Source organism: Monodon monoceros, unplaced genomic scaffold, assembly GCF_005190385.1.
Source record: "Monodon monoceros isolate NGI ecotype Baffin Bay Population unplaced genomic scaffold, NGI_Narwhal_1 Super_Scaffold_9, whole genome shotgun sequence".
NCBI classification, from domain to species: Eukaryota; Metazoa; Chordata; class Mammalia; order Artiodactyla; family Monodontidae; genus Monodon; species Monodon monoceros.
In genome coordinates this window covers 26,173,946-26,198,882 of record NW_021703786.1, presented here as the reverse complement: position 1 = coordinate 26,198,882, position 24,937 = coordinate 26,173,946, and the positions used below count along the sequence as shown (strand labels likewise).

The following is a 24,937-nucleotide window of genomic DNA, read 5'->3' as shown; positions in this document are numbered from 1 at the left end:
CCACACTGTCCCACTGCTCTCCGCCCCTGCTTGTCCTAGTACTTCATGGCGATTATCCCCAAGACGATGCGTGCTCTGGTTCCTGGGCTGCGGTTTAGTTCAGTTCAGTTCTGCAAGTCCTTCTCTGAGCTCAGCAGAGCCTGTATGCCCGTGGGACTGCTCCCGGGAGCGCCACGCTCTGCTGCACAGGACTCAGGCCAGGGCAGTGATGGCTGGCTGTGCCGTGGATGTCAGCCTGTCTGTGTCCCCAAGGCACGTGTGGCCACACGCCCATGCGCAGCTGCCTCCCGTCCCCCTTCCTTCCTCCCACCTGCCCCCACCATGGGGAGTACAGTCCAGAACTTCATTCCTGCCTGTCCCACTCCCTTCCTGCTTGTCTAGACCCTTCCTCTAATTTATTCCCGCAGAAACGAGAGATTTATTCAGGTGCAGTCTCAGTCTTTTCATGTGGGGTTTTCTTATTATTGTTCTACGTTATTGGTTATTTGTTATTTGTTTTCAAATAATCTCTGGATTGTCATGAAACAAAACCAACTGGTAAAAACCCACCGTCTATCCCAAGTACCTTTGTGGGGTTATGTCTACAGCACTAACTGTGCTCTGGAGGCTCTGGGTGACTTTTCTTCGGTTGTCTCTGTGTCAGGATATCTTTGCTGTTTTGCTGGGTGTAGTTTTGTGATTTTTAAGAGAAAAAAAGGAGTGTAGCAGTGAAATGCTGGAACACAGAGGCCTCGGCACCTGTACACAGGGACGAGGTGAGGTTTGGGGTTGTTCATTTGTGATCAGAGATAACACAGAACATTCTAGGAGGAGACACGAAAGTGCTCCATGACCATTTCATGTAATAACTGCCTAAAACGTGAGCTGAACTCCTCTCCGTGTAGACGTCACCTCATTTCTCAGCCACACTTACACACGGGCACGTGCACATGACCACGTTCACTGTCCTTCATCCTGATGCTTTCTCCAGGATGAATATGGGCTCCTTCTGCCTGTGTGGTGTTACCTGGCTGAGTACAAGGCTGGTTAACTCAGCTAAGTGGAAGAAGGGTTTTTCCTAGTTTACTTGATTCCTTTTGTATTTTGGGATTTTACAACTCTGAGTTTTCAAGCAGGGAACCAGAGTTAGCCAGATTGACTATGTGATTTAGGAGATACATCTTTTTTACATGACAAGTGATTGTTATGAATAAAGTAGACTTAAATCATAACTTATTATTTGCTAAGTGCGGCCCTCTCCTAGGCACACCCATCTGTAGCCCACATGCACACACGCCAGCCATGAAGCAAGAAGGGCCCTTATCCAGGAAAGGGGACTGTTCCACAGCATCCATATACTTCACATGCAGATAAACTCCGTTTCTTGAAAGCTGATTAGGGAGGGCAGAAGTTCTCTGGCATAGGGTCGAAGCCCCTTCCTCAATCTCCACCTGTGCGGAATCCGATGCCAGCTTCACCCTCTGCTGCATTAGGTGGAGTGGGGCGGGCAGCAACTCCCAGAGAAGGTCCCACCCTCAGGCCCGGCCTGCCTCTCGCAGCTGTCACGGGGTAGCCATGCCCTGGCTGCTGTCCTCTGTCACTTCTCATGAGCTCGTTCATCTTCTAACCAGATGCCTCTGTTCCCTTTGGCATCAAAGAATAAAAGCAAAAGTCTCTGAGCACAGCCCATCTTTTTCCGATTTTGCATTTAAGGGCAAGAAGGAGCAAATTTAGTGTCTGGCACAGCAGGGCCCTTTGTGTCCCCTCCTTCGGAAAACACCCAGCCCTTATCCCTGAATCTCCCCTCAAAATCTGTCTGCTTTGAAAGCAGCCCCCCTGCTGCCCTGTCAGAGTGCGACGACTTCTGGCTTCCACCATTGGGCCATCGTGGGGGCAGGGGTTTCCTAAGTCTCCACTCCGAGTCCCCGCGCCGGCCAGCCCTCCCCCCACCCGGTCCCAGGTCTCAGAGCCTCTAAGCCCAGCGGGCAGCAGTGAGCGGCACTCCCAGCATAGAGAGGGAAGCTGCTTCGGGGATCCAGTGACCAACCTCTGACTGTAATGCTCTGCTCTAGCCTGCGGTAGGGCACTGGACACTGGGCTGACCAGAGAACCCAGATTCTTTAGCACCTGCGGAGGACGAATCCTCTTATCTGGAAATAATTGTTTTTTTATTGTTGAAGATCCCGGAAGAGCATGACCTGGAGAGTCAGATCCGCAAGGAGCGGGAGTGGCGGTTTCTGCGAAACACCCGCGTCAGGAAGCAGGCGCAGCAGCTCATCCAGAAGGGTAAGCAGTGTCCCCAGGGGCCACCGCAGTTGTTGAGCAGGCGCCCACCCGCCCTTGTGCAGGGGAGAAGTGAGGCTGGCAGAGATGCTCGAGGGAGGGAGGAGTGCCAAGGTGGGGGCACCATCCGCCTGCCTGACAAAGCCTGGTCCCGGGAGACTCTGTGCCTTTGCCCTCAGGGAGACTTGGAAGCTCTCTGGGATCATCGTCCAGGGAAGCTCCTGTCTTGACTGGCAACTTCTGGACAATTGTGTCTTCTGCCTTTTGTCGTTTCCAGAGAGGAAGGAGCAAGCCCTCCGCAGGCCCTGGGGTCCACGGCGGAGTGGGCCTGTGTCCTCCCCATGGGGACAGAAGACAAACACCAGGCCCTGGCTGTGTTTACCTGGACCCCACCAGGCCCCCAAATAATTGCTCTCTATCACCCAAAGCTGTGTATCAGTCACATTTTGACCAAACCTTTTACTAAATTTGCCAGCAGATGCCCAAACCGCCCACTTTGCATGCCCCCCAGCCCCACGCCCCGGTGAAGTGGCAGTGAGCAGCGTGGACAAGTGCTGCCACAGGGAGGGCTGCTGGGCCGCGGGTCCCCCTCATCTTGGCTGCAGCAGCCCCCCAGGCACTGAAGCAGGGTGGGAGGGGGCAGCTGAGGGCCTCCACCCTGTGATCAGAACAGGGACAGAGTACTGGGGCCGTCACCATCCCCCAGAGACGAGCCTCTCTCCTCTCCCTCTCCCAGCAGTACAGCCCCCGCTGGCCCGGGAACCGACCCAGTCCCACAGCTGTGAGTGCACAGGGCGTGGGCTGGTCTTTTGGCTCTGCCTGAGCCCTCATTGCTGGGCCAGCTTCGGGCGGTGGACTGACCCTGCCCAGGTACCGCACAGAGCGGATAAGCAGGCTCTTAACGCTTCTGTTGAATTATTGTCGTGACCCTGCCTCCCTGTCCTGTCAAATTCTCTTGATTATTACCGGTTACTTTTTAAAGTTGAGGGTGAGAACCCATGAGACCGTCCCTGCCTGCAGGCAGCCTGGAGTCGGGATCTCGTCCCTGGCCCGCCTGCCCAGGCCCATCGCACTCCTTGGCCCACTGAGCACTTCCAGAAGCAGTGCTGTTCGGAAGCACTTCGGCATGTGTTCACAGTGCTCTCCGTGAGATGCTCGGGTCACGTTTCATTAATGTGCGGTCACTTCTGCTAAAACCAATCTTGGTTGTTTGTAACTCGCCTCTATGAAAGCACTGTCGCGGCTGGATGTAAAGCCTCTGGGGATGTGGAATTCAGAGTCTGCAGCTTTCTCCAGGAGAGAGCGAGCCGCCCAGCATGATAGAAGCTCTCCGCATGATGGGGTCAAGGGCCTATTTTCTTGGAAGTTGGTGGTTCTTTAGAACCCCAGGCCTATGGACGGGGACAGCAGAACAAATTGGTTTCCCTGTACCCACGGGCGCAACCTGGGAGCCAGTCTGCTGCGTGCAGTCGGACATCTGAACGGGGTGAAATTAGAGCCAGCCACTCGAGAAACAACTAGGTTTTCCAGACAAAAAAGAAAAAAAGTATCCCTGTAAATTAGGGTCAGGGGTTCTCTTTTCCAGTCTTTGTGGAAAAAAATAGGTCTGCTCGTCAGACACACACCAAGAGGAACTGCTGAGCCGCTGAAAACCTTAGCAAGTGAGCTTGCTGACGGGAGCATCACTGCCGGTGGACGTGGGCAGGGCGGACGGGGCCGCTAGTGAGTCCGCAGCCTCCTCCGCTACCTGCCGCATCAGAGCCTGGACTCCTCATGAAGTTGTAGTTTTATCTGAGGCCAGCGGTGTGCTGGGAAGGCTGTGAACGGTAGAAGTACGGGAATCACACCTGCGGGCTGAGCAAAGTCACCGGACAAGTCAGCGAGGCCCCAGAATACGAGCTGGGAAAGTTAATGCTGCCTTTTCTATCCATGACCCCTCCGGCCACCCCCCATGACACCATGACTTTGCCATCATACATGGATCTCTGCATGTCTGCAGAACACCTGCAGTGACTCAGGACCTGGGTATCCCCTCATCTTTCCTGGGTCAAATCATACCTCTGTCCTGGGGAACCCATGGCTGTGGGGGAAGGCACCTCTGGGCAACAGTTAAACCCTCTGGGACCTGTTTGCCTGTTAGTTTAACCCTGTCTTGATTGTTGAGTGGTTTTCTGTGTTAGTTGTTTTAGCAAAGGGAGGCGGAAAAGGACTGAAATTGTGGGTGACAGTAGCTCGCCCGGCCGGCGCCAGGTTCACAAAGCGTGAGCAGCTCCTCTGTGTCACCCAAGACTTGCGTCCAGCCACTGAGGAGGGGGTGACCCCGGGGCCTGAGTGTCATGAGGGCTGCTCACCCTCTACGACGTGCAGGGAAGAGGGGCCACCACGCCTGGCTCCTCTGCATAAGCCTGTGTCATTCTCCAGAAATGTGTGTGAACCTGTCAGATGCTCTTAGCAGTTTTATCCTCTTTTCATTGTTCTTCTAAAGCTCCTTCAGGGCCACGAGGGTTTTTTCCCAAGTGGCTGTATTGGGGCCTGGTGAACAAATCCCCGTTCACATCCTTGGATGGATTGCAGACAGCGATGGCCAAACCGAGGCTTCAGCCTTGGGTCTCAGTTACGAATCTCAGCTTTACTGAGCTTTATTCCAAAATCTTTGGTGCTCTTTTCCTAAAACCTTAACCAGTGTGCACTGATCTGAGTATTGCTGACGAGTTGTTGCAATTATATATCGAATGCTAGCCATGTACAAGCAGAGGCAGGGCCCTGCTGTCAGGAACCCACCTGTGCGCTGTAACCCCTGCTTTCCTCTGGGCCCCTCCAGGTCCCCAAACATTAGGGACTGGTGTCGGCCTTGGTAAAATACATCATTGACATTTGCTGCAAATTGAGACCCATAGTCGTGTGTTTCCCTTGGCAGGTATCACAAGGCTGGACGACCAGATATTTCTGAACAGGAACCCTGGTGTCCCCTCCGTGGTCAAGTTTCACCCCTTTACGCCGTGTGTGGCCGTCGCTGACAAAGACAGCATCTGGTACGTGGGGCACTTGCAGGGCTGGCCTTTCAGCTGGAGAACAGGTAGCCCCTGGGGGGTGTGGGCAGGATGCCCCTGCACCCTCCTGGTGTGGAAGCTCCTCAGCCCGGGCCTTTGGGCTGTTTCGGGGTGGGGGGGCTGGAAAACTTGCAGAGAGACGTCCCTTCTCCTGGTGTTGTCCGCGCCCTCCCAGGGTTGCACTTGGCCACGTTACCACGGGTGTTCCAGAGGCCTGAGCACGGTTATGTGTGGGCCGGGACGGGAGCTTCTGGTACGAAGATGGGGCCATTCCTGTGCAGTGAACAGAGACCGGTGCACAGGGGCTCATCAGGATCCCACAGCGACAGGACATGTGAGGAACCCGCTTGTGTGCAAGGACAGCAAGTGTGTGAAGGGAAAGTGTCAGTAACAAGACACCATGTTAATTCATAGTGACCATTGCCCTTATGTCACTGAGAAAGCGCTCACTTGATGGGAGAGAACCATGGACGCAATTCTTTTTATAGCTGATAAAATGGATATAATTCTTTTTTTTTTTTTTTTTTTTGGCTGTGTTGGGTCTTCATTGCTGCACACGGGCTTTCTCTAGTTGCGGCGAGCGGGGGCTACTCTTCGTTGTGGTGCGCGGGCTGCTTCTCATTGCAGTGGCTTCCCTCATTGTGGAACACGGGCTCTAGGCGCGCGGGCTTCAGTAGTTGCGGCACGTGGGCTGAGTAGTTGTGGCTCACAGGCTCTGCGCACAGGCTCAGTAGTTGTGGCACACGAACTTAGTTGCTCCACGGCATGTGGGATCTTCCCGGGCCAGAGATCGAATCCGTGTCCCTGTATTGGCAGGCGGATTCTCAACCACTGCACCACCGGGGAAGCCCAAAATGGATAGAATTCTTACCTGTTTCTTATTCCTCTCCTTTTTTTATACATAACATAAAATTTACTGTCTTCTCCGTTTTTAAGGCTGCAGCTCAGTGGCATTAAGCACATTCACCTTGTTGTGCAGCCATCACCACTGTCCGTCTCCAGGCCATCGCCCTAAACTGAAACTCTGTCCCCATGAAACACTGACTCCCCCTCCCCACTTCCCAGGCCCAGCACCCCACACTCTACTTCCTGTCTCTATGAATTTGTCTATTCCAGGAACCTCATATAAGTGGAATCATCTAGTATTTGTCCTTTTTTTGACTGGATTATTTCACTTAACAAAGCAGGTGTCAGAACTTCCTTCCCTTTTAAGACAGAATAATAGTCCATGTGTATGGACCACATTTTGTTACATCCTGCCTCCATTGATGAGCATTTGGGTTGCTTTCACCCTTTGGCTGTTGTGAGTGACACTGATATAACCTGGGTGCACAGTGTATACCCAGAGGTGGAATCCTGGCCAAACGGTAGTTCTGTGTTTAGTTATCTTGAAGAACCACTCTTGTTTCGCATGGCAGCTACACCATTTTATGTTCCCACCAGCAGGGCACAGCGTTCCAGTTTCTCCACATCCCTGACAACATTTGTCCCTTTCTGTGTTTTTGCTGGTGGCCGACCTGGTGGGTGTAAGGTGGTATTTCCTTGTGGTTTTTGTATTTCCCTGATCACTAGCCTTATTCCTCTCTTATTCCCTGAAGTTTTTGGGACTGGGAGAAAGGGGAGAAGCTGGATTATTTCCACAACGGAAACCCTCGGTACACGAGGGTCACGGCCATGGAGTATCTGAATGGCCAGGACTGCTCACTCCTGCTCACAGCCACAGGTGAGTGGGGTTTGTGTGGTGGGGACCTAAACCCCAATGCAGAGGTGGTGGGGGACAGATGCAAGACCCCAGCACAAATTGGCACAAAGCTTCCTGTGACCTCGATTGTTTCTTCTGGCAAAGGGGACTAACCGCTCCCAGGTGGAGGCCTCCATCATTAAAGGCACACCCATGGGGAGAGGTCCTGCTGGCAGCCCTCCCCAGGAAAATAAAGTCCAGCCCCGGCCCAAAGCCAGCCCCCTGGCAGACATCAGGCAGGGAGGGGGAGGACGAAAACCCAGAGTGGTGCGGGCAGCCAGTAGGGTCAGTTGGGGGTTTGAGGACAGATCACACTGAGCCTCTCTGAGCGCCAAAGAGGAGGCAGAGAGGGTGATTCCCCGGGCGCAGAGACACAGCAGAGGAACCCAGGGCTCTTCAGGAGTCGGGTCCCAGTGGAGGTGCAGCACGAGGCTTCACTTCTCAGCAGAGATCAGGCAAGTGTTTCCCAGTGTGTCCCCAGATGACCTCATCCTCCCTCTGCAGCTTGAGGCAAGGTCATCCTTGAGGGCCTCGTGTGAAGGGCTAGTGAGGCCAGAGAGCAGGGTCCTGGGGGCAAGCAACACCAGGAGGAAGGAAGGAAGGACAGACGGACAGACAGCCAGGTGGTGGACCCACACACTCAGGCCCACCTGGCTGCCCATCTGCCGGAGAACACTGGGGCCTCTGCCCCGTTCTGAGCCTGGAGAGGCAGGAGGAACAACCCGCCCATTTCCTGAGTCTCGTGTGAGGGCAGGTGGGGAGAAGCCCTGAGCACCGTCCCCTTGAGACTGCCTCTTCTTGGCAGGTGATCCCCTCGGGGGGGATCGGGAATGCTGAGGCGGAGGCACAGCCCTGAAGCCCAAGGTCAGGCCAGAACAGGCCTCACTCTGCCTCTGATAGGCTCCTCACCAGACGAGAGACCCATCTGTCCCTCGGGCTGGGCAGCCTTTGTCCTCCTGTGCCTCCGGGGGAGGGCCCTCCTCCCCTCCCCAGAGCAGCCAGGCCTGCATTTGAATATCCTCTCTTGTCTCCCCAAGATGACGGTGCCATCAGAGTCTGGAAGAACTTTGCTGATTTGGAAAAAAATCCAGAAATGGTGACGGCCTGGCAGGGGCTCTCCGACATGCTGCCCACCACCCGAGGTGGGTGCTCCCCGGGGTCCTGCAGGCGCTCAGTCCACTCAGACTCCCCAAGTAACGACCCAGCCAGCCTCCTCCTTGGGAGACTCTGCTCACGGGTGGAAGTCCTGCCGAGCTCTGACCAGCCCACAGCCCCCGTCCTTGGCTGGAAGCTCATGTTGCTTGTGAGAGCGTGGCCGCGGCAGGGCCTGGGGCTGCATTCTGTGCCCCCTCGTGCCCGAGTTAATCGCCTCTCGGTGATGAGCACACAGCAGGCGCCCCAGTTGTGTCTGGTCCTACGGGGGAGGCCAGTGCGCTGCCTGCCTGCCCTGGGCTGACAGAGGCATGGCTGCAGCACCCACCGGCCACCGCTGTGCATGCTGCCTGTCGGTGTGCATGGCTGCCCCACGCCCAGGGTGAGAGACACCAGCACCGCCTTCCGGTCTCTGGGTCCAGGCCCATTGTCAGGAGGTCTGCACCTCTCAGCCCCGCGCTCGCTGTTCACACAGCATTAATGCGGCCGTGGGTCTGGATTTCCAGAGACACCCTCAGCCGGAGCCACCCTCCAATGTGGTCGCAAAGCCGCTGCCAGATGGAGGCCGGAGCGGCTTGCTGTCAGCCCCTCTGCTGGCCTGGGGTCTTTGCATGTCCTCGCGTGGCCGATCAGGTGCCTACATGGCTGCTTCTCTCCCCTCCATCAGAGCACTTGTCCTAGGGAGACGCCGACCCTTGGGGGCACAGCTGGCTCCACGGCAGACACTTCCTTATGTGTTAATTTTTAAAATAGCCATGTTTTTACATTTTCTTCAGGAACAAAATGGTCATGCATACCCACCTCCACAGGACCCAACACAGCCGTTTTCTTGTTGCCTAGGCCCCTCTGGGCCCGGTCCTGGGCTAACATGGATGACAGCTGCCGTCACAGGTCCCTCTGTCTCTCTCTTGCTTTTTCCAACATTGGAGCAAAAGCCTGATCCCTGCCCTGCAGCGCCCCCGCCTCCCACCCGCTCAGCCCCCAGCCCCACCTCAGGCCCGCCTCAGTGCTGCTGGCTGCGGCAGAGCAGGTGGCTGACGGCCTCCCCGTGGCTCTCAGGTGCTCACGCTCACAGGTTTGTTTCACTGCGGGACACGCTGGACGAGTTGAATCGTGGTTTTCAGTCCTTAGCTTCCTGCTGCCGTCCAGCAGGACGGGACACACCCCAGGCTCCCGCCGTTTTGCAGACCCCTGTGCGGGGAAGGCAGGGGCTGGTCGAGAGCAGTGTCAGCCTCCCGGCAGGGCCAGAGGATGAGAAAGTGGGGAGCCCACTGGCAGCCCAGTGGATACACTGTTGTCTAGTTTATTCCTCTTGCAGCGGCCTACCTACCTGCCGCCCCCAAATACCTGCCACCCCTAAATGATGTGTCTGTGGTTTTTTACCCGCAATGCCACTTGCCTTTGCTCTAGTGAAGGTGAGAGCAAGGGTGGGCAGCATGCAGTTTGGGAGGGGGGCAGAGAGTCTAGCTGGGAGGAAAGGAGGCTGAGGTGACAGCAGTACAGTCTCAGGGCTCCCCTGCACTTGTCTCCCCCAGATGTCACCTGTGTGTGGAGAGCTGTTCCTGGCCCAGGTGTGCACTGCAGCCCTAACTTGAGAGTGGTTCCACTGCTGTAGACATGTTTGCTACAGACTCCTTGCTGCTGGACCCTCTCCCTTTCCTGGGTTTCAGAAAGCCCCCCTGGAGAGGCATTGTTGCTGAGGGGTCAGGAAGCTGGTGGGGGTCTTACCACCAGGTCCTTATCAGCAGGTGGGGTGAGGGGGGCTTTGGGCAGGCACGCAGCACTCCTTGGCGGCTAAGCCAGAGTTCGTTTGGTCTGTCCCCTGCCTTTTGACCAGGCAGCTGTGGGCTTAGCAAAAAGGAAGACATTACTTCCTTGTTCTTTCAGGGGGATGGAAGGTGGAAGGGGTAGTGAGCCTGGGAGGCTGACTGCTCTAGAGGATCAAGACAGGAAGGGCTTGTGTGCTTCAGGGCCCAGAAGGGGCACACTGAGAACCGGGGAGCCTCTCCGGGCCCCACATCCTTCAGTCTCCACAGCTTCCCTCTGCAGCACGGGGATCGCAGCCCCAGCAGGGCTGGAGAGACCCCCGATTGTAATTTCTATTTCAGGAGCTCAAGCTCAGTAACCGAGGGGCAGGTCTGGTGGAATTCTGACCCCTGTGCCAACTTCTCGTTGCCTTCTGCCCATCAGCACCTTGTTTCTTTTTCTTCACCCGCCTTGGCCTCTGACTTGACAGTTACAGAGCTGTGGGCTGGGACCCTGTGGGGAGAGCTAGCAGCTTCCACAGCAGTTGCTTGTCAGCGTCTGGGGGGACCCCCACAGCTTCAGAGTTCTGGCTGTGTTCCCCCGGGACCTTGTCGGGCAGAAGCAGCAGCCCCCGCTCCCTGCTCCAGATTACCGCCCCCCAGGCACGTGAAGCTCCCTGTGCTCCACAGTGAGGTCCTCCGCCTGGTCTCGGGTCCCAGGCAGCCACGAGCTGCGGGGGGGGGAAGAGGCGCCCTTGGGGGGGCTGCGGTCATCAGCTCCTCCACGCGCCTGTGATGGGGGATCCTGCACAGCTGTGCACCCCATGAGGCCTGGCCCACCGTGTCCTTCAGCTACAGAGGGCGTAGGGGGTCTCATTTGTGAATGCTGCTGTGTAGGGCACGTGGGAGGGAGGACTTGGCACTCCCTGAACAGTTAGAAAAGTCTGCCTGTGAGGTTCTCCTGCGCGCTCTCCAGCTCAGAATCTGCTCGCCAAGTCGCTGTCGTGGCAGCTTGTTAGCAAAGATTTGATTCCGTGGTTTGTGACTAAAGAGACTGTTTCTTGCAGGAGCCCTACCCCTGCTTTTCGGAAGTCATGTGAAATGTGCAGGGTCTCCGCATCGTCTTAGCATGCCCCTGGCTCCCGTGTGTACATGTGCACACAGGCATGGGCATGCATGCATGCATGTGCAGTTAGCCTGGGGACACACTCCCCTCATGGGGTACCCCGCTGTCAGGAGAACTGAAGTCAGTCTGGGTTCACGGCCACCCCCGGAACTGAGCGAGCCGTGCTCTGAAATAGAACCGATGGTGGGACCGCCCGTCCTTGGGCCACGGCGCCCACAGACACCCAGATGGAAGCACACTTCCCACCCCCCAGAGGCCTCCTCACTGACCGCTGGGCCCCGTGAATGAAGAGCTGTCCTCGCTCTAAGGACCTAAACGGAAGTGCCTGCCTCCTCCGGGCCTGGCCAGTGGGTCAGCTCCTGCTGGTTGGGCTGCACTAACTGAGTGCACATCCGGCCACTAACCTCCACTCACTGGAAGTGCCCACGCCGTGTCGGGTCATGTTTCCCCCAAGTCACAGCGCTTCCAATTTCCTGTCTAGAAAGAGTCTTTTTAGCCAAAGCCCCTTATAATTGGGTTTTCACATTCATAGGTACATTTGGCCCTTTTTTCCCACTGCAGCCGTGGCCTGGGCCACCGTCTGCCGCTCCCTCCTGTTTCCTTCTCGGCTGCTCCCGTTTGTGGTTTGTGTGATTTTGGCTGATTTTGCTCTGGCTGGCCTGCTTTCCCTTGCATCCAGCCCATAATCCCTGTTTCCTCGCAGGTCTGGCCCGAAAGGTCTCAATCTTTCTTGACCGCAGTAAGCGGGGAGGTGAGTGCCTTCTCCCTTATCTGTGAGTGCCGGGGTGGGAGCCGCTCCTCTGCTTTGCCTGAGGATGCTCACTAGCCCGCTGTGCTCTTCAGGCAGCAGAGGATCAGGGCTGTGGTTTTTCTTATTCGTTCCATCCACACAGTCTCCTCCAATACAAAAACTCATCACCAGCTGAGCACTGAGATCTCATGGGATGAATGAGGTTGACTGTGTGAGGCTCTGGGAAGAAATCTTAACGAAAGCCGTAGACAGGACTCTCCCTGGGAGCCGAGGCCTCATGGTCGCACCTCCCGGCCTCCTTGGTGGCCTCACTCACTCTTGGGCTGGCTCAAGGACAATTCAGTTCTCTGTTCCAGGCCACCTTCACAACAGCCTGGGAATGGAAAACAGTCCAGATCCAAGCCTGCTGGAGTGAGGATGGCGCAGCTCCGCAGGCTCGCAGGGAGGAGGCACATTTCACGACTCCATCAGGACAGAAAAGTCGCTCCAGATTGAGATTTGCATTCCCACCAAATTTTTCAGAAAAGAATCTTTTTCAGAATTTAATGCAAAGTCTCTTAAAGCATCTGTTTCCATCTGAAAATCCATATACAAGTTTGATAGTTACTAAAACACCTATGTGCAACTGACTGTGGATACACATGGTAACACTGGGTTAGCAAACCCATATGCCTGCTCAAAACGAGCCCTTTTCTCTCCTAAGCTCACTAGTCAGGTAAATTGTAAAGAGATGGAGCCTTATGAATCCAGGCAGCAGATAGAATTCTTGACCTTTAATTTGCAGCATCTGAGTTTAGAGTATGACCAGCCTTCTGGTGAACTTTCTGTTCTGGTCTCTCTTTAGTCGCTCCCTAAACAAGGGTTCCCTGCAGGAAGGCACATGTGGCTATGGGTCTGAAGGGGTCCCTCGTGCCATCAGAACTGGAGTGGGTAGAGAAGCAGGTCCCAGGAGGCTGAGAACACGATGTCCTTACAGATGTACAAACTCACAGTTTCGTATTTTACAAAGGACTCTTTTAGTAAAAAGTTCAAAAGGAAGGAAAAAGAGAAAACCCGAGACTGACTCAATCTTCACTCCTTTGCTTCCCGCCAGCAGTGACGGCGGTGGTTGTAACAGGAAGGATTTCTCTCAGAAAGAGCCTCCTGGGTTCTCAGAGGAATGACAGGGTCACTTGCCCTGAAATCCTGAAGAGGAGCCAGGGGACACCTTTCACGGTCAGGACCTGGGGCGGCCAGAGGAGGGCAGCCCCATCCCCTGGTTGTCAGCTGCCTGGGGGCAGCAGCCACCCCGGAGGGCAGGGAACAGATCGTCCAGCACCGGTGTGTGTGTGAACTGGACGTAAACCTTGGGCCTTGGGGCAGCTGTTAGTATTCGTTGCCTGGAGCATCTGGGCAGCAAGCAGGGCGCCGACGGCAGACCACAGGGGTGGCTGGCGGGGGGAGTCACGGCTGCCCTCCCCTCCCAGCCTCACTCCTCCTCCGGGGTCACAAGCACATCCAGAGTCTAAAATTAGCAGGACCTGGTGAGCAGGAAGCCCTCTCAGTGCAGGAGGCAGGACGCGGGGCCGGGTAGCAGCCCCCGTGGGCCCACGCAGGACGGGGCACTGGCCGTGGGGAACGACGGCTCCCTCCTCTCCCAGGAGGCGTGTGCCCCACCCTGTCTCCTCTGACCCTAAGCAGCTACCACATGTTCTCGCCCACCTCCCAGGTGAGAAGTGGAAGTTTAGGTGGGATCATTTGCTCCCGAGGAGCCCAGTTTTCTGTTGCCAGCCCTGTCCTGTGTCTCTGAACCTGCCGGCTGTCCAGGAGGTGTTCATGGGCCCTGAGGGAGGCCTGATCCCATGGGGAGGCATTGCGTCTGCATCCCTGGGGAGGGAATGGAGGTCGCCATCCCACAGGTCGGAGGTTCTCACACGTGCCTGGTTGGGCAGGGGCTGGCCCCTCCTCCTCGGAGTTCCAGAACCATAGCTCCTAAGGGCGTTTCAGGTTGGGGCTGATGTGTCCTTAGGGATCAGGTCTACATGACATGTCCTCAGAGGTCAGATCCCCATGTTGGGTTCTCAGAGGTCCGTTCCAGATGACAGGGTCCTTAGAGGTCAGTCTGGACTGGCCTCTGAGCCTGGAGGGCTGATCATGGACATCACAGGGACCCAAGCCTCTGAAACGACGTGTTTCTTCTTTTCACTGTCTCCTGGGCCTAGGGTTCTGTCTGGTCCCTGACTTACACGTTCCCGCTTCCTAGTCTACAGCCATCCCTGTGCCATACGTCTATATTTTAATGAAGAAATTCCCTCTTTTTTACGGCCAGCTTTTGGATGGGAACATGTGAGCAGGGCTCATATCCAGGATAAAGTCAGACGGGAATCTCTGCATCCTGGTGGGGGCCGCCCACCACCCCCGGCCCCAGGCAGTGAGATGGATGGACCGTGATCTCAGGCACTCAGGGTGCTGGAGTTCGCCCAGTGGGGGAGAGGCTGCAGCACGCGCGGAGCCTCCATCAGTCGAGCACTCTCCGTGTCAAGGCGGCAGCGTCGACAGGGAGGAGGGGCCCTCCTGGGGGGAGCCCAGAGCAGCCCGCCTGCTCCCAAAGAAAAAAAAGGCCAAGGAGGCCCGGGGGAGGGAGGAGGGGCACAGGCTCTGCCCACAGCTGTCACTTTTCTGGGGATGGGGAAGGAGGAGACACTGCTGAGACCGTGCTCCCCAGGAACGAAGTGATTGGAATCTTCACTCTGGTTCAAAGTCACAGTGTTCCTGTCTTATGAGTTTTACTTAAATCATAGCCATCAATTTTGTTCCTTGTGCTCAACACGTCAAGGAAGAGTGTCACCCTTTTTATCATCTTTTACCAACTCGTGATGAATCAGATCATCTCTCCTCCGCTGTGTCTGGAGGTCGAGACACAGGCTTGGTTGGGAAAGGTCTCGAGTGAGAAGGCCAGTGTTTGCATTCCGTTCTGGGCAGGAGGACGGGCCAGGACCCCAGATCTACAGGAGGTGGAGGTCAGCAGGCGCATGAGGTCGGTCAGGGTGCAAGCAGACTGTTGTTTTTATCCCAGCAGTTTTCACGTTGATCTGAGACTCTTCCACGGATAGGAGCTCACTGTCTTAGGTGACACAGCTTCCACAAACAGTCTGGTAGAGCTAAGGAAGCAGCCTCGCCCAGATTTGTCTGTATACATAGGACGCCTGCCTCCCCGGCGTGTACAGGACTTGGGAAGACCTTAGGAAACACGTTTCTTGTCTCTGCTGGCTTCACCATGCTTTACAACTGGTTTAAACCAGCATTTGGTCCGCATCAGAGAATCTAGATTTAAAACAGGACTCAGAGCTCACGTGATCCACGTCCCCAGGTCCTCTGACGGCCACATGGGCACACCTTCCAGAGCCTCCAGTGCAGATGGAGATGCTGGGGCCCTGTGTGGGAGCTGTGTCTCCCCAAATTCACGTGGTAGAGTCCTCGGCCCCAGCACTCAGAGGGTGACTGTATTTGAGAGAAGGATTCAGTTGAAATGAGGTCACTTGGGTGGGCACTAATGCAGGGCGGGCCCCCACTGGCTCTGAATCCATCATGAAGGAGACTCAGCAAAAGGAAGCCACCACCACTTCATTTGGAGACCAGGTCAGGCTTCTTACCCCATTGGGAGTGGCCGCGGCCTCCTCTCTGCTTCCTGCATGGGCATGGAGCTGAGACCCCCCTCCCAGTCCTTCTGTGGTCCCCCCAGACCCTCCCCAGCTTGTTCCCGTGACCCCAGAGCATCCCAGATGTCACCTGGCCACGTGCTCTCATAATTACACGGCTCCTGAAAGCCCCACAGGGCTGACACAGAGCTCCAAGCGCAGTTAAGGATGCCCGAGAACACAGGGCACCCCATCAGTGGTCCATGGATACAGGAGTCTGTGAGCCTCTGCAGTGACCTAGCACCCCAAGTCAGGTCGTGGGTGGGCGCGTCCTCTGTGATTCATTCACATCATGCACACCGGGCACATGGTGAGGGGAAGCAGGTGGCGTGGTTTCAGGCTCTGCTTGTGGGCTGACTGGTCACAGTGTGACTGGGCTGTCCCGGACAGAAGTGGGGGCCACGTGCCCTGCCCTCTCCCCTGCCAGTTCTGATCATGGTGACAGGTGAGAGGCCTCGCCTGCAGCCTTGTCACCAGTAGATGCCTTTCTGGCACATTAGGGTGTATTCTCCTGCCTGGGGTCAGGGGCGTGGCAGTGGGGAGACTGCATTCTAAAAGGTGAAACAAAGGCTCGTCCATTTGTTGTGTGGAGCTGACATTCTGCAGGGTAGACATGGCAGCCGCCAGCAAAACAGGGAGGACGGGAGGGGTTGTGCCAGGTGACACATCTGGAACAGGTATAAGACAGAACAGGGTGAGTCGTAGCCTCACATGGTCGAGGAGGTGAATGAGCACGATTTGGAGGGGCTGCATGGACGTCAGGAGAGGGGCGTTCCAGGCACAGGGCCCACTGTCAGTTAAGAGGACCAGCCTGGTCACTTTTGGAGCTCGAACCTTGCAGGGGCCAGGGCAGAATGGGAAGCCATTGGGGGTCTCTGGAGTGAGGGTTGAGGGGCTCAGATCCAAGCAGGAACCTGAAGTGACACATACAGATGGGAGTCTGGAGTTCGGGAGAGAGATCGGGCACTTGGGGGGAACTCCATAGCCTGAAAGGGGCATATCAGAAAAGAACAAGTGAAGGTCACATTGTCCAACTCAGGAAGTCAGGAGAAAAGTGGGCACCCACAGAGAGAAGGGGAAACCACAGAGGCAAACACAGGAGCTGCTGCCACAAAAAGTAGAGACAAATGTATAGAAAAGCATGATGACTTCACTTCAGACTTCAGTATGACCAAAAGAAGACATAAACAAAGTTATAATGTCAGTGACAGAATAGGAGAGGATATTTGCAATATATGAGTTAAACCATCAGTGTCAGAATGTATATTAAAACATACAGGCTGCACACACCAACATCGACCAGGATTTGGGGAAATCACACCTTGTGTCCATTTCTGATGAGACTGCAGACCAGCATCCACTCTGGGAGTGAAACGGCCTCGCCTGGGGAGGTGGAACGCACAGGGATATGTCCCCTTCCCGGTGCTGCCACTTCCTTGTGCAAGGGCGTGTGGAAACGTCAGTGTGGCGTGGTTTACAGGCAGGGAATCGTGGAAGTGACGGGCTCGTTCTCCAAAGGCGTGTTACCCAGAAGTTCAGTACTAATTAACCAGATCTGCATCCGTTGGGTTGGATAAACCCTCAAAACGTAACCTTACTGGAAAAACGCACATTGCTGGAAAATATACCCCCGTTTGAAATTGGCGACGTTTTTGAAATGTGGGAGATGTGGTTCATGGTTTTGGACACGTGCCCTTGCAGGGGAGTGCACGGGGGCCAGCCTGGGAGGGCGCCCAAGGCCTGTGGGTGATTTGTCTGGGGACAGGACAGGCAAGTGAGGCTTTCACTGTCTTAAATTTCACTTCAAGAACAAAAAAAAGAGCAAAAATGATAAGATATTAGCAGCTCTTAGATCTGGGTGGTGGTACAGGGGTTTCTGTTGTGTTTTTTCTGTGTGTTTGAAATACTATAATTAAACATCTTAAATCTTATAGTCCCTCCTGTGAGGTCAGTGCTGCCCTTAGGGATGCTGAAGGCATTCGCCCCCCGCCCAGTCCAGTGTGGAGAAGGGCAGTCCTCGATTCATTCACCACTGACCGTCTGTGGTCAGCCCCCTGCCTCCGTGAGGGGCAGCTGCAAAGCTGTTCACCCCCAGGAGACTGCGGGACCCAGGAGACTCACATCTCTGTGCCTCTGACACCCATTCTAAAGTCTCCAGACCTGCCGATCATGCCCAGGTGTCCTGGAAGGTGGGCATCTTGGACAAACGGTCCTAAGATCCTGCTGTCTCTCTGGTAGATGCCTGGGTACAGCAGAGATATAGAGAAGGCTCTGAATTGTCACCCCGACTTCAAGCTTGCATGAGGTTGGGGACCCACCTTATGGGTTGGCACCGACTGCTTGAGCTGTTGCCCAGAACAGGCTCCCTCGGTGACACCGGTGCCCGTCTGTGTCTCTCCAGGAGCTGGGATGGTGGTGGACTGGGAACAGGAGACCGGGCTCCTCATGAGCTCGGGAGATGTGCGTATCGTCCGGATCTGGGACACGGATCGTGAGATGAAGGTGCAGGTAAGCACACCGTCCCTCACGGGGCCTCCCTGGGGGCGAGGCGGGCCGGTGGGCGCAGACCCTGCCGTCCTCCCCAGCTCCGATCGCCCTCGAGGTCGAAGGCTGAGAATGAGGGTCCTCGAGCGCCCCCACCCCACCCCGCCGCAAGTACTCTGAGCAGGTGGTGTCTGCGGGGCGTGGGGGGGGGCAGGGGAAGCGGGGCCAAGTCAGGCTGCCTCCCACCTTTTAAAGGGATACGATGATTCGGTTTCCATCCGTGTTGGATTTCTTCCTTGTGTGTGCCTGAGAGCAGCAAAACCTTTTCTGATTGGAAAAGCACTTTTCCCCGTCTGGGGGCCCATTTCCTGTCTCCTGCTCTTTCCTGCCGCGCATTCATCACGCCTCCTTCCCTTCTCCAGCGTTTACAGCTGCCAGGAGGAGAGGCGAGGAGATGGTTTATGGGCGGCAGGACTCCCCCTAGACCCTTCCCTGAACTAATTAGGAGTTTTAAGAGGGAGCCGACGATGATTCCTCCTGCCGATATATGCTTCGTCTTCCTTCTTAGGAGAGAGGGAGACTTTGGAAAGTTTAATGGGCGCAGAGGTGTTTGCTGCCCTGCCCTCCTGGCTGCGGGCCTCGGGTGCCCGGGCTGTCACTCAAGCAGATGGAGCCTGACTCCCTCTGGGGCCCAGCTCCTCAGGCCTTGACAGCTTCCCCGGTGGAGAGAAAGGAAGCAGCTCCACGCCAGGGTGACGAACGCACCCACGGCGGCTGTAAAAGGGATCCAGCAGCTAGTGGGGGTGGGGTGGGGGGCCTGATGCCAGGGTGCCTCATGGGGTCTGTGTCGGCCCTAGGACATCCCCACAGGTGCCGACAGCTGCGTGACGAGCCTGTCCTGCGACTCCCACCGCTCCCTCATCGTGGCTGGGCTCGGCGACGGCTCCATCCGCGTCTACGACAGGAGGATGGCGCTCAGCGAATGGTAATTGGGCCACGCCTTCCCCTCCCTCTGCCAGACAGAGCCAGCCCCCAGAGCCAGCTGGGCACTCCCCGCAGAGCCACATCCCCCAGCGTGTGGAGGAGCACGGCTTCCCACCAGCTGTGGATGGGCTGTTTGGAACACAGGTTTGGGGGTCGGGGGGTCCCAGCAAGGCGCTGCCCTCCTGGGCTCCATTCCCACCTGAACATAGAGAAGGCTACTGCCTCCCAGGTTGAACTCAAGAATAGCCAAGAAGATGGCGTCAGGGACACGCGTGGGTGCTGTACAGCGCTGGGCCACATGCATTGTCACGGCTTTTCTGGGCACTGCCCCTCAGCCCTGGGCTGAGGCCCAGGTGGGGCCCAGCACCGTGCCCTGTGTGGGCCAGTGAGCATGGAGGTCCAGACGCCAGTCACACACGGATGGTAAATGGCAGAGCAACGCTGGAACCCAGGCCCAGCCGTCGCGGGCTCCCGGGCGATGTTTACTCAACACCCACCTTGTCCCTGAAAACAGGCCTGGCCTTTGAATGGGAAGCAGCAGGTGGGCCCATGTGCAGCCACAGGAGCTAAAGGAGCCCTCGTGGGAGGGGACGAGGGGACAGGACTGAGCTGGGCCTGAGAGCAGGCGAGCACCATCAGTGACCCCAGCCGGAAGAGAGGGCAGCTGTGAGGTTGCAGGGCCGGGAGCAGTCAGGGGAGTCGGTGCAGGACCCAGGCAGGCAGCAGAGGCGTCAGCCAGACTGTGGCGGGAATTTGGGCCTGAGGCTTGGATGGCGAGTGGGCCCAGGCAGCCCCTGGCTTGCATGTTCCCTGTGGGTCTCTATGGGAGGGTGCCCACTGAAAACCCACACTACCCACCAAAAGCAGCCATCGTGGAGGTGGGGGAGCAGGGTTTCTTTTTGGGGTGATGAAAATGTTCTAAAATTAGATGTGTGATGGGCGCATAGCTGTAAGAATGTGCGAAAGTCACTGAATATGTGCTTTTAAAGGGAGAGTCTTACAGTATGTGAATCAAATCTCAGTCAAACTGTTATTTTAAGAAGCCTCTCTAGGCAGGCAGTTAACTGGCAAACCAACCCAAGAAGATCTGAGGGTCACAGGACGGCCGTGAGGGAGGGGCTGGGGTCTCCAGAGCCCCCTCTTTGGCCCAAGGTCTGAGGACAGAGACGTGGGGTCTTCTGTGCATCCCCAGGCACCGAGACTTATGTGTGCTGGGTGTGACCTGTGTCCTGGATGCCTTCCCAGATGTCACACTCTGCCCCCACCTCCCCAGCACGTGCATCCCCCGTCCCGTACTCCCTGTCAGGGACCCTCACCAGGCCTCCGGGAAAGCCCCTGTGCCCCTCCATTTCGGCAGCCTTAGAGTCTGGGCTTCTTGGTCTTGACCCTCAAACCCACAGGGAGATGCCAGTGTGAAGTCCTGGTAGGGGGGCTGGCGGTGCCCAGGCCCCGGGAGGGCATGACAGCCACCCTGCCTCCAGAGGTCCCAGCGTGGCCCAAGGTGTTTGGGAGGCACCCAGGGAGGGGCGTACCTGGGGGGTTCAGTCACTCACAGTGAACACAAGAGGGTGAGGGCAGACCTCGCAGCACCGGTGGACCCCGGATGCTTTAAATAAATGCTCTGTTCCCTCTGCTCAAAACAAAGTCCACCCTGCCTCCCATCCTGATGCCTCGGAGCATCAGGGACACCCACAGTTGTCACTGGGCCCTGACCCCACCTTCCTCCCCTCCAGCCGCGTCATGACATACCGGGAGCACACGGCCTGGGTGGTGAAGGCCTACCTCCAGAAGCACCCTGAGGGCCACATCATGAGCGTCAGGTAATGAGCATGGAATATTCATGAGACATTTTGCTGTAAAAACATTATTTTCCCTCCATCTAAAATATGTCCTTGGTATTTAAACAGTTGGGAAATGATGGCATTTCAGGGTAGTAATTAACTTCTGCTCTGGGACTGGCCAGAAAGGTCAGAGCCGGCACAAGGGTGGGGACAGCAGGTCCTCCCACTGGAGAACTTTGCCTGTGGGTGACTTGCAGCGGCAGGGGACGGGGTGGCAAGGCGGCTGGGCAAAGCCTCCCCGCAGCAGCGGCATCTGCCTGGCGTGTGCCAGTATCACTGTGCGGATCCGTTGTCTGCCCATAAGTCCATTCCTGCTGCCGGTAAGTCCTGTGCTGAGAGCAGCGCATGTTTATTTGCCCGTTAAAGGGACAGAAAATGTAATTTACTGTCACAAAGCCACCATTTCTTCAAAGAGATGCTCTGCCCTTGTTTGTAACGTGAAAACAGAACATAGCTCTCAAAACGATCTCCGCCAGGCCCAGGGCAGGGAAGAGGTGGCCTACTGTCCTCACCTCCCGCCCGTCACCGCATCCCCAGCTGCACAAAATCTAATCTCCGGCCGGAAATGAATAACTCACAGCCTCCCCTGTGTCTTTGCTCACCGCTGCTTCGTGCCTCGGCAGCTGGGCCCTTTCTGGCTCTGGGGAGGGGTCCAAGGGGCTCGGCAGCAGGCCTGGCTGCCAGGGTCGGTGGGGTGGGCCCATGTGCCATCCGGGGGCCTCCCTGGACACTCTGAGGGTCCAGGGGGCCATGGCCTTGAGCTGCACGTGTGGACGGCCCCTGACCACACATGGCCCGTCCTGGGGCCGGTAGGCCCGCCCAGCGTCACCACAACACCCTCTCGGCAGCGTCAACGGGGACGTGCGCTTCTTCGACCCTCGGATGCCGGAGTCCGTGAACGTCCTGCAGATCATTAAGGGGCTGACGGCCCTTGACATCCACCCCCAGGCAAACCTGATCGCGTGGTAGGTGCCGGCCCTCTTCTCTCTCCCCGCCCTGCCTGACCAACTCCTGGGGCCCTGTGTAAACCGCAGGCACTACTGCCCGCCCCCACACCTGTGGAGGAGAGCTGGGTGGAGGGACTGAGTGTGTGGCCCCTTTGCTGCTCCTCACCTGCCTGGCCTCCCGGCCCTTGAGGCCCAAGTCCTCTCGTGGGGGTGACCAGAGAGGAGCCCCATCTCCTTGTGAGCACGCCCGCCTCCCCACGCTGACTGCCAGGCCTTCTCGTGTGCAGTGGCTCCATGAACCAGTTCACCGCCATCTACAATGGCAGCGGAGATCTGATCAACCACATCAAGTACTACGACGGCTTCATGGGCCAGCGAGTCGGCGCCATCAGCTGCCTGGCTTTCCACCCACACTGGGTCTGTGTCCCCGCGGGAGGCGAGGAGGGCGGGCGGGAGGCTAGCAGCAGCAGCAGGAGGGGTGCTGCAGCCAGGCCCCTCCCCACACCACAGTGTGGCCCAGGGTCTCCAGGGGCCGTAGCCCCCAGACTGCACTCACTGTAGAAGCAGCACCAAATTCCCTGTCAATCAAAGCAGATGTGAAGTAGCCCCGCCCTTTCTGACCCCTTCGGCCCCTATACAGACCCAAGTCCTGGAGAAACTTCCCCCTGGAAAGCCCACTGGGGTAGGAGCAGCCCAGACCCCTGTGACCCGGCTGACAGCGCCGTCCTTCGTTACAGTCGGCCGTGTGGTTGGGGGCTGCTGTGTTTTAAATTAGGATTCTGCCAACCTGCCTTCGTGCAGCGTGAGGCTCCCTGGGAGCCTGGCGTGTGGCTCTCTGCCTAAACGCACGACATCAGGCTCCCAGAGCTGTCCCTGGGAGGCCATCCTGAAAAAAAAAAGTGTGGGAGGCATGGGGAGTGTGCGGATTCCCTGTGACAGGGAGGAGATGATGCAGAAGCCGCAGCCGATGGGCCCTCGTTCCTGCGCCTGCCTCGTGGGCGGAGTTGGGGTGTCAGGGCCCGGCCGGCACCCCCCTGGATGCTCACTGCCTGCTCTCTGCTCCCTCCTGCAGCCTCACCTCGCCGTGGGCAGCAACGACTACTACATCTCCGTGTACTCGGTGGAGAAGCGCGTCAGATAGCGGCCCCTCCCCACAGGCCGCCATGTACATAGTGGACCCACCGCACTGCCCTGAGCACCTGCCTGACCTGGCTGCTGAGGGCTCGAGAGGGCCCGCACTGTCTGTCTGTCTGTCTTCGCTGTCATGCCCAGGAGCCCAGAGAAGGGGGCTCTGCTGGAGTCCTCGGTGTGATGGTTGCTGCTCTGATGAAACACAGCTCCTGGCCTGAGGACACAGTAGCTGTACATCCCAGTCCCCTTCCCGTCCTGTTTTCTTCTGAGGTTTTTAAGGGGGAAACACTTGTTTTGTTTTCCGAGTGATGCATTAGTCCACAAAGGCTCCAGACGGAAGCCAGCCTCCCGGGGCTGCACGTCGTGCCCCCTCCCCCCCACCCCCGGGTGTCCTCCTGGGGATGGTCTGAGCGCACTGGATGAGCTTGAGATGGAGTGAAGGACAGATGGAGGCGGCCTGCCACCCACTGGGTCCTCACCCCGGGCCCATCCGGCCAAACGGCGAGGCCGAGCGTGCCCCTCCCCACACAGCCACCCTCCCCGCAGGCAGGACTTCCGTCTGAGTGTCAGCTGTTCTTGCTGCAGGTCTGTCAGCAGGAGGGGCCCTGGTTTGGAAGGAGAGACAGGTCCCGTGGACCACAGAGCTTGTTTCTCTCAAGTGCTGCTCTTCCCCAGCAGGTGTGGGAACCGTGGCCTCCCCACCTGCACCCCACACGCATCACACGAGCACACATGGAGGGGCCACCAAACCCCAAGAGTATCGGGGTGAACGGTGCCACCCCAGCCCTCTGTCCCCACACAAAGGGGTGCAGCTCACTCTTGCGAGGGACACCGGAGAGCTCCCGGGAGGGCAGCAGCTTCACATATGTCCATGCACACGCGTCTGTGACGGCGCGCTGAGCAGCCACACCTGGAACACGAGACACAGCCACAATGATATTTTGAAAAGCATTTTTTCCATTTTCCTTGGGAATCAGGATTATTCAGAAATAGAGGGATGAGCTGGCTTAGCTACTTCTGCCAATAAGAGGCCAATAATAGTGAGAATGTGAGGGAGAGCCATGCTGTGGATGTGGGTGGGCTTGGCGGGGCGCAGGGCTGGGCAAGGGGAACAGCCCTTCTGCAGCCCATAGGCCATGCCTGCTCCCCCGAGAAAGTTCCAGGACAGCATCCGCCATGTTCTGGGCAAGCGAGCAGCGTGGGGTCGGGGAGACCGCAGAAAGCTCAGCTCCCCCGCACACAGCCGGTCACCTCCACGCGGCGCTCCAGACGGCGACTTGGGAACCTTCCAGAAGCTGAGCTCCACGCACAGATGCAGAGTTGACTACCCACAGCCAATTCACGGAGCGGTTCCACTCCAGATTTTGAGCTCATATGCAGTTCTGTTTGTTTTGAGACAAAACCATCCCCTGGCCAAGCGCAGAGGCCCCGCAGAGGGGCTGTCTTCAAAGGTCTGATGCGAAAATTCAATCATGAAGTTACAGAGTCTCGAGAGAGCGTGACCTAAGGGTTCATTTATCTCTATTTATTTTACCAAAATGAGAATTGAAAGACTTTGATGAAACATGGAATTGTAATACGAGAGTAAGAGCGATAAACTGTTAATAAAAGATAAATATGCAGAGGGTTGGCTGGAGGCTCTGTCTTTTAAGGCAAGTCCTCTGTGCCCTCGGGGACTCCAGGCACCAAGCAGGTGGTTCTCGGCCCTAGTTCCCCTTAGGCACAGCCCCAGCCCTGTGGCTTGGACAGTTGGTCCAAGAAAAGGCACTTGGGGTGCCTTTTAAATGTGGGGTCACCCCACTCTACCTGTGAGCCCAGGCTCCCAGAGGGATTCCTGCTGCCACTTCTTGTGTCTCTTTTATTTACCACCTGCAGTTAGAGGCCAGGAGGCTGCGTCCGCTCTATTCTGGGCATCTGCCTTCCCACGCCCATCCCATGGCTCGGGGACCGCAACTCCACCCTCAGCCAGCATCCCCTCTGACCCCAGCCTAAAAGGTCTTCCGCTGTCAGCGCATGACTCCTCAGGCCCACCTGGTGGTCCAGGGT

General features: G+C 56.9%; 1 protein-coding gene across 6 annotated transcripts in view; it reads left to right on the top strand.

Annotated features, from left to right (window-relative positions):
- The window catches only part of RPTOR (regulatory associated protein of MTOR complex 1), a 352,911-nt gene extending 328,408 nt beyond the window's left edge, over window positions 1-24,503 (top strand). For 5 of the 6 annotated variants that reach the window (XM_029212146.1, XM_029212152.1, XM_029212148.1 and 2 more), the window contains 10 exons: window positions 2,160-2,265; window positions 5,180-5,294; window positions 6,911-7,035; window positions 8,091-8,195; window positions 17,906-18,012; window positions 18,846-18,973; window positions 20,706-20,792; window positions 21,662-21,778; window positions 22,048-22,177; window positions 22,833-24,503. In XM_029212146.1, the coding sequence (XP_029067979.1) occupies window positions 2,160-2,265; window positions 5,180-5,294; window positions 6,911-7,035; window positions 8,091-8,195; window positions 17,906-18,012; window positions 18,846-18,973; window positions 20,706-20,792; window positions 21,662-21,778; window positions 22,048-22,177; window positions 22,833-22,901 (1,089 nt within the window). In that variant the 3' untranslated portion in view covers window positions 22,902-24,503. The remainder of the gene's footprint in view (window positions 1-2,159; window positions 2,266-5,179; window positions 5,295-6,910; window positions 7,036-8,090; window positions 8,196-17,905; window positions 18,013-18,845; window positions 18,974-20,705; window positions 20,793-21,661; window positions 21,779-22,047; window positions 22,178-22,832) is intronic. The other variant, XM_029212147.1, reaches the window with a different exon arrangement.
- Window positions 24,504-24,937: the final 434 nt, after the last annotated feature.